Genomic DNA, 18,712 nt, shown 5'->3' with positions numbered 1-18,712 from the left:
GGAGTTCGCGCTCCTCCTGGAGCGTATAAGTATGGAAACTTATACGTTCCTTACGGAGGTAAGAAGAGAGGGCCCTATGGTCATCGGGTGTTTGAACCTTAATTTGAATGCCGTTCGCGAGGTTACGGGCATTCGTGAAATTTATATTTTTGGCCTTAAGGGCCAGGCAAACTCGATCCCAAGCTGCCTTCTTCTGAAGTATAACCGGGGGAGGGGTCTGGGTTTTATTTTGTGCCACCGGACGCGGCGACGGAGTGGCACGGGCTGGGGGCGCAACGGGAGTCTGAGGGCGGGGGCGCGACGCGTTCACGGCTTTGCTAATTTTAGCGGCCGCGGGAGCTCGAGACTCCGCGGCACGCTTCTTACCCTTCTGTACCAGGGTGAATCCATCCGTCGATGAGGCGGGGGCGAAGTCGACCTCCATATCCGAGTCAGAGTCGGAGCACGAGGAGGCGGGTGCAGGCGACCTACGAGCAAGTGTAGGTGTTTTAGAGGGCGCGACGGAGGCCGCGGATGATCGCTCAGCTGAAACGATGGTCACGGCGGACGACGCAGCAGCTTTTCTTGCCAGTATAGGCGACACGGGAGCGGCAGGCACGACAGAGGCTGCGGTGCTCAATGCAGAAGCTCTGCACGCAGGTACAGGCGACGCAGGAGCAGCGAGCGCGGCGGAGTCCTCGAGAGGGCTCGCAGTGCGATTGGCCTTGAAGGCCAGAAACTCTGAGGCGAGCTGTGGGTGGCGAAGTCGGAGGAATTCCGCGAATACAGCGTCCATGATCGCTGAGTACCCAGGTGGGGCGGCCCCGGGTCTTGAAAACACTCGCCTTGCGGCGAGGCCCCAACTTCTCGGACCTGAGCGGTTCTATTGAACACAGGTGGCAATGCGGCGCGATTACTACAGGACAAAGAAAAAGCACAACAAAACAGAAATTACAAAAAGAAACAAAACAAATAAATACTTGCAGGAAAACTCTTTGTCGGCAAATGTTCCACGAACACAAAAATAACTAAAACAAAACAAATAAAAGCTTCCAGGAAACACACTTGGTCGGCAGATGTATCACGAACACAGGCCGCGCGAACAATGGCCGGGCTAACAAAAGCCGGGCGAACAAAGACCGGGCGATCGAGTGGACGATGAGCACGTCCGCATGTGACGGGTGCCTCTATCGGAATGAGTCCGCCATTACATCCACAAGGTATTCGTATATTATACATGTTTTTGGTATTAGAGATTCCGTATTCGGGCAAACAATTTTTGTTATTGATTTTGAGGGGGAACTAGCTCACGGACCATCTAATGTTAAGTGGTTACCGGAGCTCATGGACATCAACAATGTTAATTCCGCCACCCACCATCAGACATAAGTTCTAAAGTCTTAGTTTCTACAGTACGGTTGCCCCACGCTTCAAGCCTTACTGCAAGTATTACTGCTTCACGATATAGTGGTGATACTTAACCGTGTGGACTCACAAGACGTCCTACCACTAGTAATTGCGCAAAAGATATTTTTTGCGGGTTTGTTTTTTATTGCAAGATTGTATTCCTTTACCGTGAACTTCAATTGTGAACATTTGTTATAGATTTCATTACAAAAATTGGTACCCGCCTGCGGGATTTCAACACAGACACAAGCATATAGCTTAATATGCGTATGCACGACGACGCTCAGAGACGTGTACCATACTCAAATCCCGGTTAACCCGTTACAATAACATTATTGGAATACAAAACGGAATAGAACCTAACTATGGAATTTTTCAGAATCGGGCCTTACCGTTGTTTAATTAATATGTTTTGTTTTTAAATACAAAATATCTTACAACTACTATTAAAACAGCTAGCGCTATATGAGTTTATGATAAAGTAGAACAAATGGCTGAAGAATATTCTAAAAAAATGATGTTTTATTTTGGGTCCATTTATGTTTGATATTTTAAAGTTTTTTGCATTTTTCTTTCTTATATCCGGGGACGAATTAGCTATTATCATTGTAATTGTCATTACATATAATTACATTTTATGAATTTAGGCTAGGCCTGAGCTACTTGCCCTCGGAATGGCGAAATTATATTCCAAATCCAGGTGGTAAAGACATGAATATTAGAAAGGGCGTGTCAGACCAAAAAAACTCGATAATAAAAACTTGAGATTTCTTGAGATTTCATATCTTCTGTTTTAAATATTTTATGTATAGAACAAAACAAAAAGCAAGTGTTATTTATTTTAATTAAGCTGTTCGTGTCAATTATACATTATTTCTTCGAAGTATTAACTATGTACAACTCTTATAATAAACTTCAAGTCGAACAATATTATTTACCATAGTTGTTATTCATTTTACCTCCACGGCCTCAGTATTTTTTTCAGTCAAATATTTTCATATTATTATTATTCTATGCAAGTGTCAAGTTCAATCGATCTTCTGTTACAGTAATTGTTTAAAAAATGCATATTTTAATTAACACTTCATTTTAGTGTTTAATAATATATATGTAATTAATTTATTCAGAAACAAAACTAAATATGGATATATATACAAATAAATAAACTATTATGTTTATTTTAACTTATGGTTCTAATTTTACGTAGTAGAATATAATGATATGTATTCTATAACAACTTGTTATTTTTATGATTTGATCATCTATTAATTGGAACGGAAATGAACAATTTTACTGCAATTTCCCAAAATAGCGGGAATGCCTTTACACAATGAGGACAAATTAGGACAGTCACGATAAACGTTGTTAAAAATATATAATAAAACCTGCACAGTCGTAGGGACAAGTCGAATGAGTCCGGGTGTGTTAGAATAGTGTATTGCTTCCCAAATGTCAGCATTCAAGCAATTCGTCTGCGCAGAAAGAACATAACCGTAAACAATAATATTAACAAAAATCAATTATATACTTAAATTTTATGTATATTGTAAATTCGATCGAGTAAATCAGTGAAAATAATAATTAAAATAAAACCGAACATAACTCGCCAAAAATCGTATTATGTTAATTAACCTTGTTAGTAGTGAAAATTTGAAATTTTAGATGATTTTTCTAGAATAATCATTTGAATTTTGAATTTTTTTTAATTCAGTCGACTTCAATTCGTTTTTGAATGGTTGTGTTTGAAATTGTTCTCACCTTCTTCATGAACTTCAAGTGAATCTTTTCTATCGGGTTCTTCGTCGGAGTCAGGATCGGGAACCGAGTCAGCTTCTGTCATAATCAGTTCAGGAGGAGGACAGCTCAAGCCTGTTAATGTATTAAACTATTACTGCGTAATTGTTTTCACGTGATACTAAAAAACTTTTTGGCATCTGAAAAGAGCGACAGTAAATTGGATAGGTATATATTGAACTTGTCCTTGACAATACGGAACGGGTGACGGCATCGCCTTAAATCGAACCATGTAAATAGGATAATTTTTCAAGATCGCACATAAATATTATTTCAAATTTTTTAACTGTTTGGACACAGAGTTCTATATTTTATTTTATGAATTTACACATCCATTTTTATTCTAACTAACACTGACCTATTTCTAAGAAAATACTATTGAGTACAGTTTCAATTATTGATATTAGGTTCTGGTATGCAAAGTAAAGAAGTAATGTAAGTATTTTATAATATTTATAAGGACGAGTAAAAGCTGCGTTTTCATATAAGATTACAGTGATTACAGTGTCCTTTTTCAACTTGTTTGGGACTCTTAGTATCAGATATTATAATAGAATATTTGATGATATTTTCCAATACTTAATTACTGTTTTTCTTAGTCCATAATTGCGTATAACCAGCGATTAATAAATTAAGCCCGTGAGTGCTGTCTAAATATCAAAATCAAAAGTATATTTATGACATTTCAAAAAAAAAAAAAACAAAATTGTCTCGCATAACAATATAGCGCCTCTGTTGAAAAATAAAGATACTCCAAACTACGATGTAAAAAGAAGTACTATATCTATAAACCGGTTCAGCATTGCTTGTCTAGATAAAGCAACACATTATTCCAAAGTGGAACGCTCTTTATTCTTCCGCATGTGTGCCGGCAATAGTCGCACACGTAACCTCTAAAAGAGTTGCCGTGTTCGTGGAATCTTTGTGTGTGTTATTTCTTACACACATTTATTGCGCACCCAAGAATCATTGCGTCGACATTACGCTCTAGATTCAGTTTGATTCAGGAAATCTAAAAGTTGAATGTTTCTTTAAACCACAAATTATGTAAGTGTGCGCTCAACTGTACTTCGCATCATGTCGTTACTCATTCGTAGTGTAATTAAAGTTACCATAATGACGTAACACAATTCTGCCCTTCTTATTCGATTTTCTACCTTAACTACACAGGTTAGGTTTCCTCTGCAAAGTAACTACTTTAATCTAAACCTAAAATAATATTAAAATCTTTATCGGCTACTGGAAAGGTTTGCATACGTTCTATATATTGATATTTTATATAACAATTTGGTAAACAATGGCACAGTTTGATGCCAAAAAAAATGCAATATCTCTCTAGCCGACCGACCTGAAATTAAAAAGGGAGGGGATGGACATCCGGTTAGAAAAGTCCTTTTTGCTATAGTTTTTTTTGTGTTTGTATTAAGTAATGATTAAATATAAAAGAAAGAGTCAGTATAAAATAATGAAACGAATTATAAATTGGTATATTAGTGAAAAAAATATATTACTATTTTGTAATTGATTATAAATATTTTGTATATTTATGCATATACTCAAAACTGAAGCTGAATCGTTAGAAAGTTTCAATTTCTTAGATCATCGGAAAGTGCCTGAAAAATCATTGCAAAAGATGTCGGTTTTTTGTGTAGTTTTTTATTATTTTAAAAAAGTGTTTTTTGGGTCGCAAACAAAATTAGTGATAAAGAAATCCGTTCCAAAAAAGATTAACTTTTTTCAATTCCTGAACACCTATTACAGTAGATTATTAAATATGATTAAAATAAGAAGAACCATACTGCCTTTTGGGAACACGATCTGCACTAATGCTCTTAATATTTACAAATAAAAAAACCGATGTATTTCAAACACGTCTTCACTGAAATTCGTGCTTATAATTAAAAGGTCATTGACTGAATTGGTCAATAACCCAATTCGATATACAGAAGGTATAATATTTGGCAAGATCTCAAAAACATTCAGAACGATACGAATTCGGAAATTAATGTCCTTTTCAAGTGTAAAATAAGTAAAAATAAACTACCCGACGAACGTTATTTATTTATATACGTCTTTGAATCTTTTTTTTTTCTGAAAACGTACAGACTAATGACATGTTTAGATCATAATGTATTATTTTTTATGCGTCTTTTAAATGGTATTTTAATAGGTTATGTTACTGAGACAAATTAGTAAAAATTAAATGTGGTAGAAAGATCAGGAACTGCAACAAAAATTGCAATAGGAAATTTGTACCTAATAATGCCATAGTAATTATAGAATAATATAATATAAGAATTGATAGTAGTGTCAAAACATTGAGGATAAAGATGAATCAATTTTTATGGGTTTTAATCAAGAGCAGTTAGTTTTGCTTTTCGCTGATACATCCTTTGCCTGAAATTAAGCTTCAGAACATTTATACGGAAATATCATAAAGACCTCAGAGTGAGGTCACACGACGGGATTTGTTTCGTAAAATCCAATATTCCAAGATGACTCAGAGTTTCTTGGAAAAACATGTAGCAATTCGTTCAGAGAGGATAAGATTACTAATACTGATTTGAATTTTATAATAACAGTTGAAATGTACGGCTAAAACTTTAAGATATAGAGTAAGTGAACAGACGTACTTAATATGACCGTGCCAAGTTAGCTCATTGACGTCAGAAATTGGTTTCCGAAGAGATCATGATATATCTATCTGGCTGACGCAATAGGCATGCCTCCTGCGACTACCTGATGAAAGCGGTCACCGGACATCGGCATTGCCAAGGGCACAACCGAGGTGTTGTCCACAGTTCATTACCCTCAGATCTTGTTTGATGAGAAACCATAGACAGCGTGTGTTAAGGTATATTCTCTGCTGAAAACGCACTGCGCCGTAAGCGAGTGGTTCTAAGTAAAATTTGCGAGCTACTCCGGTAATTGATGGTACGACAGTGAAAAAGCAACTTAGATATCGTTTTTAATAGCTCCTCGGAACATTCCACGTGGAACAAACGCTAGAAAAAGCAGAAAGAACAAAGTCTCTCCGCGCATACCTAAGGAACCCGAACCGTTCGAGACATCAAAATTATTGAATCTTCTTTGTGTGGAGTAAAGAGGAACAGTTGGTGTTTTGTTGCAGATAAAAATAAACATAATTTATTCGGCTTTGCAGTATGAACCGCCATTTTTGTGCCAATTATGTGGCCCGTGCATGAAGAATTGTCCTGTCAATAAAGATCACGCAAATACAAAACGTTTGAAGATTTTTTAAATGAAAACATGCCTATTTTGTTGTGAAATTATAGATTAGTTTACTTGTTTACCTACCTAAGTCTTGTTTAGGTACGCACGGCGAAGACTCTTGACACTTTGTAACGCATTTTTTATGGCAACAAAGACCACAACTACGGCATTGCATTGCGTCTTTCAACCAAATCTGTTGATGAAGTAGGCTTAATTAGTAAGCTATAAAACAATATTTTTTTTTATATATCAAAGTAAGTTTGTTAATTTTTCTATAAGCTACCAATATTAAAACAGGTTATTGTAATTTTTTTTACCTTTTTATTGCAAAAATCGCATTGAGTAGATCTGTGGAAGTGAGTTCGTACAAAATCGTGAACAGCTCTGGTCAATTTGGGGGGCCGAGGAGGCGCTGAGTCTTTCACAGGAGGACGAGGAGCGCTGCGAGTAGCTGCCCCATCCCATTCCCACCAAACCAGAGCGTCTCCAAAACATAGACATGGCTCGAAGCCTGCATGTGAAGCCAGTTTGTGGCTTTTGCTGCAATGGAAAATAAACTTCTGAACTCGGAATTCTTTGAATTCCAACACAAGGTTCAGCAGAGAGAATAGCTACCTACGGCTGTTTCTTTTAGTGTTGATCATAAGGCTCACGGCTTACGTGATGTTAACCGAATATGCGAATCCATAGACATGGCAAAGTAAATGCCACCTCCTAACTTGAGGGAGCGGTTTTTTTTTATTGCTTACGTTGGTGGACGCACTCACGGCCTACCTGGTGTTAAGACGTTACCGGAGCCCATATACATCTAAAACGTAAATGCCGCCACCCAGAGACATTAGTTCTAAGGTCTCATTACAGTTACAACGGCTTCTTTCAAACCGAAACGCATTACTGCTTCACGGCAGAAATAGGCAGGGTGGTGGTATTATAATTTTGCGGGTTTGATTTTTACTACACGATGTTATTCCTTCACCGTGGTTTGAAGGCATGAGAGTTGCATTTATTTGCCTATGAGCTCCGATAACAACTTAACATCCGGGCCGCCAGCTATGTTTCTATAACAAAAAATTATGTTGAAAAGGAAATAAGATATAGAAGATACGGCGTCGAACCTAAGTAAATGACCTTACCTAAATTTAATATCGACATCGGGAGGTAAAAACTGATATCGTTTCATATGATGTGGAACTGTCGAGTCCTGGCATTCGCTCAATAACGCGGCTAGTGGAATATTCAAGTATCCCAACAGAACTTCATCTTTCTCTCCTGTTACCGTTGCCCATACGTTTATATTTAAATATTTATGATTCTCGTTCAATTTGAATTCGGTTTCTTCATCAAACGGTATGATGGGCTTGAGCTGGATGCTTTTAGTCAAAAACATTTGGCATATCTCAACATGTTCGCATTGTCTGGGGCCGCCTGTTTCGAATAATTCATCATCATCTAAAAGTGTTTCAACTCTCTCCGTAACTTTACATTCGGAGGAATCAGTTCTAATAATAGGTATTTCGGGGTGTTTGACGGTTTTGTTCACAGCGGTGGACTGTCGTAAGGGTGTACTGGCTCCAGAAGCCGGTGGTGTGCTGCCCGCAGAACTATCGGAAGATTTATTTTCCACGGAACAACGGCGCTTACGAAGACCGAAATTGGCTGAAGGTGAAGGCTGGTCATTTGACTTGGAAAGTTGACGAACCGGTTCTGTTTTTGGTTTGGATTGTGCGTCAGTCTCGTTGTGTGATTCAACAGAAGCTTTAACCGGTGATTCGGATTCCTGCAAAAAATACGTTCTTTCCTAATGAGCGATGTGTACAATAATTTATTTTTAATGTCTGAACGTTTATTTTTTGTTCGCGTTATATGCGTTCGCTCATCATTTATGCGAATTATTTGAGTGTCAATTATCAGTGGTACTACAGGGATGGTGTCTGTTATAGCACTGTCAATAGATTAAACGCAAGCTATTTCAACTACTTAATATATTTAATATTAGCAGTAATTATAATGAAACGTTGGTGGATTCGACTTGTATAATATGACTGTTAATTAATTGTCATTATAGTATCTTTTTTTTTATTGCCCTTGTAGGCAGACGAGCACACGGCCCACCTGATGGTGAGTGGTTACCGTCGCCCATGGACTTCAGCAATGCCAGGGGCAGAGCCAAGCCGCTGCCTACCGACCTGCCTGCTCTTCTTCGCTCTTCGCGGCCGTTAGATATAATGAAAAAATACTTTTACAACTAACGTAAATCCATAACCACGGACATTTTAAGCATCAGAAATAGCGATGAAAACGCGAGATTATACTATAAAGGTAGCTTAATTTTTTTTATTGCCCTAGTAGGTACACGAACGTACGGCCTACTTGATGGTGAGTGGTTACCGTCGACCATGGACTACAGCAATACCAGGGGCAAAGCCAAGCCGCTGCCTACCGATTCCAATTGTTAGTATTTAAAAGTACTAACAGAATTTAAAAAAGAAAACCAACTCTACCCTATACAAACAGAATATTGTATTTGTATTATTTCATATAGGTAGTTGTAAATGGTATATTATCATTTCTAATTGCTGTAAAGATTTACTTTGGTTGTAATCCTACCTACCTACTATTCTTGTACAATACTTCTTTTGTTCGGTGATTCTTTGAAAGAAAAACGGCTTTTAGCAATAAGACCGTCTAATTTACTTTGTTATGTTTATAATTTCCTAATATTGGTGTGCTATAAAGTATATTCTTCTCCAACTTACCTGTAAATTACTCTTAGAAGCCGCAGCTCTAATACCCTGCAGTCTAACTCCCTCCATTACTTCGGAAACTCTTCTGAATGAAAAGTTAGGTTTGATCCGTTTCGGTTCGACGGCGTTGTCTTCACGGCGCGCTGAGTTTCCACTGCCGCCTCGTCGAACTCGCACGGTGACAGCACGTCTTTCTACCAGACGAAGGAGTTTGCCAACCTAAAGAAAAAACCATGTCAAAACTCTTTAGTCTAACCTACTGAGACCTTAGAACTCATATATCAAGGTGGGTGGCGGCATTTAACTTGTAGATGTCTATGGGCTCCGGTGACCACTTAACATCAGGGACGTGAGCTCGTCCACACACCTAATTAACAAACAAAAAAAAAAAAAAACACGGATGGTGGCTTTCATGTTGTAATATGCAATCCCGTGAGCACTTAAGGCCAGGTGGATCGCTCACCTATCCACGTAATAAAAATAAAAAGTCAAAAAGTTTCTCTGTGCACAAAATGATTAATTGTTCTATACGAAAATAATTAAAGTTTGAAGTTTTTTTTATCATGATTACCTGAGCGACATTATTAATAGGCTTATTATCGATGGCCAGTACAACATCGTCTCGTCGTAAATCGGCGCGATATGCCGGCGACATTGGCACTACTGTATCTACCAGCACCACGCCGACACCCTGGCAGCAAACGAGGCCAAGCGGACCGGAGACTGCTGGCAACACTACATCCAACACTAAAACACCACGACGTAGGGATACCTATAACAAAAAGTTACGGAACATTAAATTAATTATGGACTTATAAGGTAACATTGATTAATGTTAGGTTTGAAGTCGTCGTGGCCTAAAGGATAAGACGTCCGGTGCATTCGTATGTAGCGATGCACTGGTGTTCGAATCCCGCAAGCGGGTACCAATTTTTCATATGAAATACGTACTTAACAAATGTTCACGATTGACTTCCACGGTGAAGGAATAACATCGTGTAATAAAAATCAAACCCGCAAAATTATAATTTGCGTAATAACTGGTGGTAGGACCTCTTGTGAGTCCGCACGGGTAGGTACCACCATCCCGCCTATTTCTGCCGTGAAGAAGTTGTAACTATACTGAGACCTTAGAACTTATATCTCAAGGTGGGTGGCGCATTTACATTGTAGATGTCTATGGGCTCCAGTAAACAACTTAACACCAGATGGGCTGTGAGCTCGTCCACCCATCTAAGCAATAAAAAAAAATGTTTTTCGAAATCACAGCCAGGTGTTCATGAAAAGTTAGCGGAGCCGAAAGACATCAAAAGCCAATTTTCGCCACCCACATTGAACACACACACTTGAAGGTGAGATGGTGCGTTATCAAGTTAATCTTCTTCTCAGTCGTATGCGCTCATAGCAGAGTGGTAGTGGTCATCACTTCGGGTATTGGTGCGCTTCAGCAGTGTGCTCAGTACGAGTTTCTTAACGTTCTCGATAGCGTAAAAGTTAACCTAATTTTGTATGCAGTTGGAATAGCGCCCCTAGCGGCAAACGTACGCAAACGATCCCACTCCATACAAATATGAGCTAACTTTTACGCTATCGTGAACGTTAAAAAACTCGCACTAAGCACACAGAGGTTGCCATTCCTCGCGTACCGCGGCCTTTGTTGTGCACCCGTTTCAAGTTCAGTTCAGTTCATTAAGTTAATACTTATTCATATATTGGTACTATATAATTATGATTGAAACAATTAGTCAAGACACTGACCCATGCATGTGAATCCACAGCTAAAGCAGCCCTTACTGTCCCATTCGCTCCTGCCCACTGCAATCGGGTAACTTCGACAAGTCGTACCGTCAGTCGACCTTGAGGGGTGGGACCGTCATCAGCTTCTCCACTACCCGGCTCAGATTTTGGGAAGAATGGTTTGTATCTGCAATGATTCAGTATTTATGAAAAGTAGAATTAATAATTAACTAATTAATAAAAACTAACAAGGATTAAATCAGGCAGGGTCATTCAATCCCAAATTAGGAATCCCTGTGTTATGGGTACCAGAGCCTGACATACATAGTTATATACGTTTAAATACATAGTTAATAAGCAATTAGACAAAGAGTAAATTAGCCTGTTCATCACACGAATGTTTGCCCGATATGTGAATCGAGCCCACCGAGTCAGTAAGCTTTAATATATGTCGAAATTTTATTAGCCTTATTTTTTTGCACATAGTTTTATATCTAGTACAATTTCTATACTAACATCATCATTCTCCTGCCCTTCACCTGGTCTCCTGTCGCCTGGGGTCGGCGCAACATACTTTCTCCTTCCATACTCCTCTATCATATACCATTTCTTCGCTCACTCCCCTCTTACCCATATCGTTTTTCACGTAATCCATCCATTTCTTCTTAAGTCTACCTCTTCCTCTATATCCTTCCACATTCATAGTTTACACTCTCTTACCAACCTCATTTTCACATCGACTCATCACATTCAGACTTCTTCCAACATATTTACTATTAAATACACAACAAATAGCATAGATAACATATTTATACATTTTTATATTGCTTAGTTGCGTGGACGGGCTCACAGCCCACTTGGTGTTAATTGGTTACTGGAGCTCATAGACATATACAACGTAAATGCGCCACCCACCTTGGGATATAAGTTCTAAGGTCTCAAGTATAGTTACAACGGCTGCCCCACCCTTCAAACCGAAACGCATTACTGCTTCACGGCAGAAATAGATAGGGTGGTGGTGGTACCTACCCGTGCGGACTCACAACTAGTACCAGTAATTAGGCAAATTGTGATTTTGCGGGTTTTGGTTTTTATTACACGGTGTTATTCCTTCACCGTGAAAGTCAATCGTGAATATCTATCTGCCAAGTACGTATTTCATTAGAAAAATTGGTACCCCCGCCTGCGGGATTCGAACACGTTGCATCGCTAGATACGAATGCACCGGACGTCTTATCCTTTAGGCCACGACGACTTAACGATACATAACTTATTTACAATATATTTACTAACCTTATCTTATAATTGGGAAGGGTGTGCCGTTGTGCGACTGCCCTCCTGATATGGGCCGCGACCAGCGATGCCAGTCTTGGCTTTAATTGCCGCCCTTGGAATCGACCTCGGACTTTCAACTCCAACTTTGGCGGCGCTTCAAAAGCAAGCGCCCAATGGGTATACGGAGTGCGTCGAAACATGAGTCGTACATTGCCGCTTAGACTTTCAACTAAAATGTAAATTTATTTTCTGTAATAACACATGTGTCCGTGCGATTTAACAAGAAAATAAGTGAGGTCGACCAAACAAGAGATGGAATACATCATTGTACAAACTACTACAAACAGCTTAGACTGATACAATATAACAGGACTTTGGGTGGTCATTTGGGTGGCTTTTACTAATCGAGAAATCCCTTGCATTCAATCGTACCAACCATTTTACTAAGTAAGAAGTAAGGCAGATACTGAGTAATACTGTACAGTATTACTTTCTTCCAATGCCGCAAAAAAACAATTTTAAAACTAACCAGTAATCGATATATTAGCAATCTTGCCGAGCAGCATCACAGCGTCTACGTCAATCCTGAAGTTTCCGTCGTAGGCAAGATCGAATTTTAGATCCAAGGACCTGAGTCTTGCCCCATCTTCCTCCAATTCGCCGCTAAGTAGGTGAAGATTGTTGATACTAGGAAACTCAGTGCCAACTTCCAAGGAACGTAGCTGTGAAACAAATTATTTCTAGAGCTAAATATATTTTTTTATCTTGAAAATGTCGTAAGCGAGATTCAGGCATCTGTCAATTATCTTGCGTTATATGATGGCTACCCGCCACATATTGATTAAACTACATTGTGTGGAATATACAAAGCTAATTTTGTATATAAATACTTTAGTACTGAGATAGACGTACCTACCCACAGCCCAAATGTTGGGTCGCTTTAGTGATGGTTTCAATGAATTCACTCAAGCAATAAATGAATAATGTTTTCCATTTATGCCAAGCTTACTTATTTCGACTTGGAAACTTTTCCCTTATTCGGTAAAAGTACTAAGTGGATGCAGGCCACGCAGGACCGGTCTTTGTGGCGAGGCTTAGGGGAGGCCTATGTCCAGCAGTGGAAGTCTGTGGCTGATAAGAAGAAGAAGAAGAATAAGTAGCAGACTAACCGTTAGAGATTCAAATATCTTTCCTGAAGATGTTTTAGCAAGCAACTCAGCTAGTTCGGTAGCCATACGGCGTCGTAACCAGCGAGTATCAGCAGTGCTTTGTTGGAATATGAACTGCAGCATCGCGTTCAGAGCGCCCTCGGGAGTGCTGCCGGCTCCACGTGTAAGCTCGTTCAGAATTTCCTGTGATATCGATATAGGTTCAAATAATTTGAATGTGGATTAACTGTTTATCTTATTTTAAGTGAAACCACACATACGTATGTTATGAACGCTTTTTTTATCCTACCTATACTGATAGCCTTGAGATTTCAGCTTTACCCTAACGTGTAGGTGAGCTCACGGGGCTCAAATCAGAATGTTGCTAACACTGGCCCTAGCAAGAGCAGTGCTTCGCAGAATCTACCACCGGATCGGAAACGCGACCCACTGAGAAGATTGTGAACTCTAATAAGTTGATAGAGAAGGGTTTACTATCAAATGATGCGTCGAAATTTGTTGTCAATATTTGTGACCAAAAATAACTTAAAAATCTGGGGGATGAATAAATAAAAAAAAAAACGCCGAAAAAAATTATAGTACATCCCTAGCCACCATACTTCTGTAACCAGCAATTCTAAATTCTACAGTAATTAACACGTCGATTAGTTTTAATTAACTTGCTTAATTCGAACATAACGCTTACACATTTCTCTACTAATTTCGGTTATGGATTTTTTTTATTTAATTGTGAGGACTGACAAACTAGCGAACCAAGTTTTTTTTAGGATTGAAGAATTACTGATGGCCCGGAGATGTTTTCAGTTTCACCAGGACAGGTGGGCGAGCAAAGGCTCAGCCATGAGGGGAGCGACCCAAGTGCTTAGTTGTCACCGAAGCCCATAAGAATGCTGTCTTCCATCTAGAGATTTAAAGTTGAAGTTTCATTCAAAATTCCAGTTTTGAAGCGGGAATTTAGCATTATATAACAGTCATCAACAGTACATATTATTATCTTTTTTGCCAGTAACAACTGACAACATAGAAACCAATTTGATTTTAGTTTACCTTGAGATTACGTAACGTATATAAAATGAACCCCAGAATCGATATTAAAAAACGCAGAAAATAAGCACGACATCCTCTACCACTAGTATTTACGCAAATTGCAATTTTTTAACACTTGATTTGATTGATTGTTACACTTCCTTAATTGTGGAAGTTGTTCGCGAATATGTATTTTGTTCATTATAAACATTTATATCTGCTTACGAGATTGGAACACTAGCTTAATTCGATCGCATCACTCGATTTAAGTACACCGGGCTTGTCGCGGAAGGGTGTGCTAAATTCCTTAAATTTACCGCAGCTCCAATATGACAAGAAAGTGCTAAAATATGGTTATGAAATTCGTATTTATGTATTTTAAAAATAAAAATAAAAAAGTAACTTTGTAATATAATTATACAAGAGAAGTGTACAAAAAATTTAAAGTTCATTAAATTTAATGAAAAACAAAACAAACAAAAAACATTTTCATTTCTTAAATTAGAAAGCAAGTAATGAGGGAGTAGCTTTGAAATTGGAGACCTTTAAAATATCCAGTCTCTTTTTTCTTTGGGCTTTTATTTTAATTATTCGTGCAAAATTACGGGGCCTGCGTTAATTACACGGTTTTGTAAGGCCGTTAACGTGTAATGATGAATTTCGGAGAAAATAACATGTTTGTTATCTATAGTACCTCGTAAAAATATTATCTGTGGCAAAAAACGGAAGTATTTTTCGCGAAAATTTCTTGTTTATGGATTATTATGTAGTTTTGTCTTTATCTTGGGATCTCGACCCTGGACTACTTTTATTTCTTCACTAATGAATGCTGTCACCCGTCATGCGACATGAGGTCAAATTCTAAATTTTATAGTGTGACAGATCTCTCACACTTCATACCGGAATGCATTTACAGCTTTGCGACAGAAACAGTAGGATGGTGGTACCTACCCGTCTGGGCCCCTACCACTGGTTTATAGTGAGCAGTCATTGTACATTCAACGTTTTTAATTACTCTCATACCTAAACTTGCTCACGGCCTGCATGAATTTAAGTGATTACTCATTATATGTATGCCAATGTGCCTACTTTTTAACACATTTGTATCTTATAGGAAATGTGATCGCAGTTTGTTATATTAGTATTTTACTATTTTAAGCTATGTTCGCTTCGATTTGTAAAAATAAAACTTCTTTAGTTTAGTTGGGAACATACAATGGAACGTTTAAAGTACCTATTTTGTAAAATAACATATGAAATGAATAATGTATGAAGTGAATTTCCCGGTGGAAGGTTGGAAAATTTATTTTCCGCTCTACCTATCGAAAGAAGCTGAATGTATCTAAGAAGTTTATTTATATACATATACCATCTTGTCTTTATGATATACTCGTATTAATAATGTACAGAAGCTATACATCTGTAATTATGACAGTACGTACGCTTACTTTAGAAAAAATAATCAACAATGAAGTTTTCTTTAAACCGTCACAAACACTTTTAAGTTTTACAAAAATGACTTCCAAACCAATATTAAAAGTGATCATGAGATCTAAAATCCTGTGTATACGACAAAGGGAAGATCTGCAACCCAGTGGGTGAGATTGCTCGGTAGACCGACGGTCCAAATGCTGATGTTTGGAACTTGTATATATGCAAGCTTATCTTGAAAATGTCGTAAGCGAGATTCAGGCATCTGTCAAATATCTTGTGTTGTATCGCAGCTACCCGCCACAATCCCATTGTCTTTGAAATTTAAACGTCTCATACTGACTCCATTGGCTGAAGAGCTAAACGAAAAATACCGAAAAAAGAGGATAGCTATAAGAGACGGTAATATTTAAAATAAAAGAACTTACCAGAGGCAAAGTGACTGGCATGTTAAATTGGTCCAGTTCTTGAGTTCTCTTTTCAAACGGCCGTACGTAATACATGAGAAGTAACAGTGGAACAGTTAGCGCAGACACAGCTCCGAATAGCGCCGAAAACAACATCCAAGTCCAGTCCGGCATTTTGGCTACCAGCGGAATTCTGTCGAAGCCAAGCTAAATTATGTAGTTGATGTATTTGCTATTCTTGTTGTAAGCGTGAAGCTTTGGTAGATATAATTATAAATTTTTGAAAAGATTGAGTTGGAGTCACTACTGGATTGAAAGGTACCACATTCAATTCATAATAATTTAGTGTTTCTAGAAGTAGGTATTATTTAATCGTTGAACAAAGCTTTAGAGCAACCAGAACTGCCTATTTATTTCATTGAACAGAAGTTTGAGAGTTTGAGGCATTTTGATGTATTTTGATAACTTATAAAGAGAATGCTTTTGAAGTGTCCTGAGGAAGTTATCATAAACTCGTAGTATATTGTCGAGATAAATCATCGAGTTGTAGTGATAGCACCCAAAAAGCATTGAAAAAGGGTTGGCAGATTTATCTGCTCTTAACTTACACACGGTCTTCAATTTACCCGTGAATGATATTTCAGCGTTTTACAAGCGCCATGTTTGCAATAAAGCATCGATTAGTTAGTTAGATAAAGTTGAAAATTGTGGTAAGAACCCATTAAATAAATGTACTTGTAAATGGAAAATTCATTTTAATTCTATTCTTTTAATACCATCGACGGGCAGTGTACTTAGTGCGAGTTTTTTAACTTTCTCGTTAACGTAAAAGTTAATTCAACTTTGTATGCAGTTGGAATAGCTCTCCTAGCGGTAAATGTACTCAAACGATCCCATTCCATACAAATATGAGCTAACTTTTACGCTATCGAGGACGTTAAAAACTCACACTAAGCATACAGAAGGCCTTAAGAATAGCTCACTGTTAGTGCAAAATTTAAAAAGAATGCCGTCTGCACTTTGGGAGTTTGGCTTCAAATCTCAATTACAAGAATTTTTGTGTCTTTTCTACCCTTCAAAGCAGACCACTTGTATGCTTCGTTGCAGAAATAAACACGCAGACTAACAGAGTGTCATTGTTTAATAGGTAGTAGAATGAGATTGCGCGTACATTGCAATGACTGCAGACGCCGCTCTGGTGTTTCAACAGTACTAGATTTCACGAACAATAAAAAAAAGTAAAAAAAAAAGCGAAAACATTTAACGAGCAATTATCGAAGACAGCTCATTTCTTCCCCAGTCATGAGGTAAGTGCCTGGACTTAAGTTTACTATCTAATAAACGTTATTCTGTTTGTCGGAGACGTTGTTATAAGATGTAATAGAGTCGAGAAAATACTTGATATCATGAACATGTTGTAGCAACATGCACACTGCTGTAGGAAGCAGGAAAAAAAGGAAATTTTATTTAGACAATATTTCCGTTGACCCGAATGAGGATGAGTGTAACAAATATTAAAATTGAGAAAACGGAGTCAATAATACTTGTTTGTGGGAAAAATATATCTTTGTTTTTTGTTGGTATGAGTAGACGCCTCTCGCCTGGGAGTCCATAGGCTTCGAGAAAGATGCTGCCAACTATTTAGTTAAATGAGGTTATAGTCTCAATTGTATTGTACAATATCTGCCCCGCCTGTAAAACCGCGTGCAGCTGCTACGCATGATAAATAGTCACAAGTGTAAGTCCCTAATACGATCTAACCATCAATAAAATATGTATATTCCTAATACCGAAAAAATCGATTTAATATATAGGTACCATATGTTATTTCATCTACATGGTCAGTTTCTTTATTTATTTTTATTCAGTATTTTTATTTTTGTCATTACAGCATTATTCGTAAAAAAAAATATACATACCTAGTCAGGTCATAAATTCTGTCACATGTTTAATGTAAAATAATTGAAACAAGTTTATTCATTATGTAACCATTCATATACCAAAATGAACTTAACAAAACATAGATTCTTATGACACTAAAGTTTATTCAAAATGACCTCCGTGATTTTGAATACAGGCCTTCAATCAGCGCGGCCAGTCGTCTATCGCAGCACGAACGAGGTCCATGTCAATATCGGCGGCTGCCTTAATCAAGGATGTCTTGAGTGACTCCAAATTGGGATGAGGCTTTGAGCACGCCTTTTCCTCCAAGTGTTGCCATATCTTGTAATCTAACGGATTCAAATCTGGACTGGAGGAGGGCCAGTCTTCGTGCCGGATGAAGTCGATTTCACGCGCCGCCAGCCAGTCTTGTGTGCTCTTTGCTCTATGAGCTGGCGCCGAATCTTGTTGGAATACCCAGTGCCTGTTATTGAACATGGTATGAGAAACAAGTTCCACAAGGTTCGTCAGGACTGTATTTTGATACACAACTGCATTCGTTTTTACACCTTTCTCACAAAAATGTACCTCTGTTAAGTCCCAATAAGAAACTCCCAACCATACCATG

The 18,712-nt window shown here is 38.1% G+C and overlaps 1 protein-coding gene across 3 annotated transcripts in view; it reads right to left on the bottom strand.

The window, feature by feature from the left end:
- Nucleotides 1-18,712, bottom strand: part of LOC101738715 (PDZ domain-containing protein 8) — a 31,299-nt gene that overhangs the window by 8,880 nt on the left and 3,707 nt on the right. For 2 of the 3 annotated variants that reach the window (XM_021349608.3, XM_004928725.5), the window contains exons 2-12: nucleotides 16,225-16,396; nucleotides 13,340-13,522; nucleotides 12,700-12,892; nucleotides 12,189-12,399; nucleotides 10,917-11,082; nucleotides 9,730-9,930; nucleotides 9,171-9,377; nucleotides 7,548-8,191; nucleotides 6,732-6,954; nucleotides 6,499-6,607; nucleotides 3,145-3,255 (exon numbers count right to left, since the gene is read on the bottom strand). In XM_021349608.3, coding sequence (XP_021205283.1) covers nucleotides 3,145-3,255; nucleotides 6,499-6,607; nucleotides 6,732-6,954; nucleotides 7,548-8,191; nucleotides 9,171-9,377; nucleotides 9,730-9,930; nucleotides 10,917-11,082; nucleotides 12,189-12,399; nucleotides 12,700-12,892; nucleotides 13,340-13,522; nucleotides 16,225-16,377 — 2,401 coding nt within the window. In that variant the 5' untranslated portion in view covers nucleotides 16,378-16,396. Of the gene's footprint in view, nucleotides 1-2,771; nucleotides 2,859-3,144; nucleotides 3,256-6,498; nucleotides 6,608-6,731; nucleotides 6,955-7,547; nucleotides 8,192-9,170; nucleotides 9,378-9,729; nucleotides 9,931-10,916; nucleotides 11,083-12,188; nucleotides 12,400-12,699; nucleotides 12,893-13,339; nucleotides 13,523-16,224; nucleotides 16,397-18,712 lie in introns of all 3 variants that reach the window. The other variant, XR_002430893.2, reaches the window with a different exon arrangement.

Source organism: Bombyx mori, chromosome 15 (assembly GCF_030269925.1).
Source record: "Bombyx mori chromosome 15, ASM3026992v2".
Taxonomy (NCBI): Eukaryota; Metazoa; Arthropoda; class Insecta; order Lepidoptera; family Bombycidae; genus Bombyx; species Bombyx mori.
This window is presented reverse-complemented; position numbering and strand designations above follow the sequence as displayed.